General features: G+C 31.9%; 1 protein-coding gene across 1 annotated transcript in view; it reads left to right on the forward strand.

The window, feature by feature from the left end:
• Positions 1 to 2,259, forward strand: part of ATP13A3 (ATPase 13A3) — a 64,660-nt gene that overhangs the window by 12,179 nt on the left and 50,222 nt on the right. The window contains exons 9-11 of the mRNA XM_023525555.1: positions 362 to 546; positions 689 to 846; positions 1,519 to 1,707. Coding sequence (XP_023381323.1) covers positions 362 to 546; positions 689 to 846; positions 1,519 to 1,707 — 532 coding nt within the window. The remainder of the gene's footprint in view (positions 1 to 361; positions 547 to 688; positions 847 to 1,518; positions 1,708 to 2,259) is intronic.

The raw sequence follows: 2,259 nt of genomic DNA on the forward strand, positions 1-2,259 counted from the left end.
AGGTCTTTACATTTCTTGTGTGCTTGAGATTGCAGAGTGCTTTCCTGTTTAGTTCTTAGGGGTAAGAGAACTCGGGCCGTGGCAACTTACCTGATCTCCTTAGTTGAAACAGCACAATCATTTCAAAATGATTATCTTGAGTCACAAATCACTTTCAAGAATTATTGTAGGAGATAAGATTTGATATTTTGGGGCAAGGAAATTGGTAGACAAAAAGCTAATTGAGTAAGTGTGTTATCTACAAATGAGAACTCTATTTTAGTAGCTATTTTAAACTATGATAACATTTAGGGTAGTTATTAATTCTAATTTTATGTGTTTGACACTGATTTGATTTATGAATTTTTTTTTTTTTTTTTTTTTTAGGAGAAAGTGTTCCAGTGACAAAGACTAATTTGCCAAATCCTTCAGTGGACATCAAAGGAATGGAAGATGAATTATACAGTCCAGAAATACATAAGCGGCACACTTTGTTTTGTGGGACTGCTGTTATTCAAACTCGTTTCTATACTGGAGAACTCGTCAAAGCCATAGTAGTTAGAACAGGTAGAGAACAACTAATTTCTTCTTGCATGGTGTAGCATAGCTGATGCCTACTGAGTGTTTAAAAATTAGAGATTCTGTTTGGGGAGATAATTCTCATTTTCTCATAAAAATATAGTAATTTTCTTCTTTCATTTTTTTAAAGGATTTAGTACTTCTAAAGGACAGCTTGTCCGTTCCATATTATATCCCAAACCAACTGATTTTAAGCTCTACAGAGATGCCTACTTGTTTCTCCTGTGTCTTGTGGCAGTGGCTGGCATTGGGTTTATCTACACTATTATCAACAGCATTTTAAATGAGGTACGCACATGGGACTCTTAGTAGGGTTTGATTGTTAATTATCATGTGTGACTTTTGAGGATTTGAAATGTTGTTAGTGAGACTGAAGAACTAAAATTTTAATTTAAATTAATATAACTTTGAAAAGCCATATGAAACTAGGAGCTGATAAATTAGAACATTTCCATCATAGCAGGAAGTCCTGTTGGATGGCTCTGGTTTAGATGGTGTTTTACTTACTCTCTTGTGACTTAAAAAGGGGGGTGACCACGTATTCACAAAAAGCTTTATTTTTTCTTTTTTTAACCTCTAGGTTAAAAAAGGATATATGGTGTTAAAATTATTCGTGATTACTTAATTGAAGATACTTGTAAGGGACCTTGTCAAATATTATCCTCTGTAGAGACAGTGATTCTAGTAAGAGTCAATATCTGACAAATGTTTGTTGGACTTTGAAGTGTGTAGTATGAGAAGTATGTAGAGCCATTAAAGTGAGTTTCCTTTAAAAATAGCTGTCATTCCATTGACAATTTATTGAGCTTTCTATTTTGAAGAAGCTCTAAAGGGAAAAAATTATCCAGGGCTAGTGGATGTATATACATACACACTTAGAACATTGAAAATGGTTTCTAGATTTTTCACTAAAGATTAATAAATATTTGGGTCTGACTTTTATTTTTGTGTGAATTATAGGTAGAAGCTGGGGTAATAATTATTGAATCTCTTGATATCATTACAATTACTGTGCCACCTGCACTTCCTGCTGCAATGACTGCTGGTATTGTGTATGCTCAAAGAAGACTGAAAAAAATTGGGATTTTCTGCATCAGTCCCCAAAGGATAAATATCTGTGGACAGCTGAATCTTGTTTGCTTCGACAAGGTTGGTTCAGTTTTATAACCATTCTCAAAGGTTACTTGGTAGCTTTTAAATATTTAGATTAATGTTTTCTATATTCTTTATCAGCCAGTTCGCACACATTCTTTAATGTTGCTGTAATTTTCTTCTTTTTCAGCTTACTTGGCACATACATCATTTTTGTATATTGTCATTTTTTTTTTTCAATTTTTAATACATTGGATATTGTTTATTTGCTTAAATCTGCAGTTGTCTAATCATTCATATCTAGAATTATGCCTTGTAATGGTAGTAATAAAGGCTATCTGGTCTCTTGTGTTTTTAATAGAATAGGCTTCATACAGATATATTTACTGAAATTTTATTGCTATTAAATTTTTATGTTTAGTATTTGCTCTGTGATTTTATTGAATATGTTTCAAAATTATGAAGGTCACGATTTTATGATTTTATGTGAAAATGACAAATTTGTACCTGTGTTAAATACACCTTGCCTTTTACAAAGAGTTCTCCTTTTCTTAACTAAAATTAGTTTTATTGAAAATTTTATTTTGAAAATTAAATCCGGGTAATTGA

The sequence above is a fragment of the Pteropus vampyrus genome, unplaced genomic scaffold, assembly GCF_000151845.1.
Source record: "Pteropus vampyrus isolate Shadow unplaced genomic scaffold, Pvam_2.0 Scaffold14, whole genome shotgun sequence".
NCBI lineage: Eukaryota > Metazoa > Chordata > Mammalia > Chiroptera > Pteropodidae > Pteropus > Pteropus vampyrus.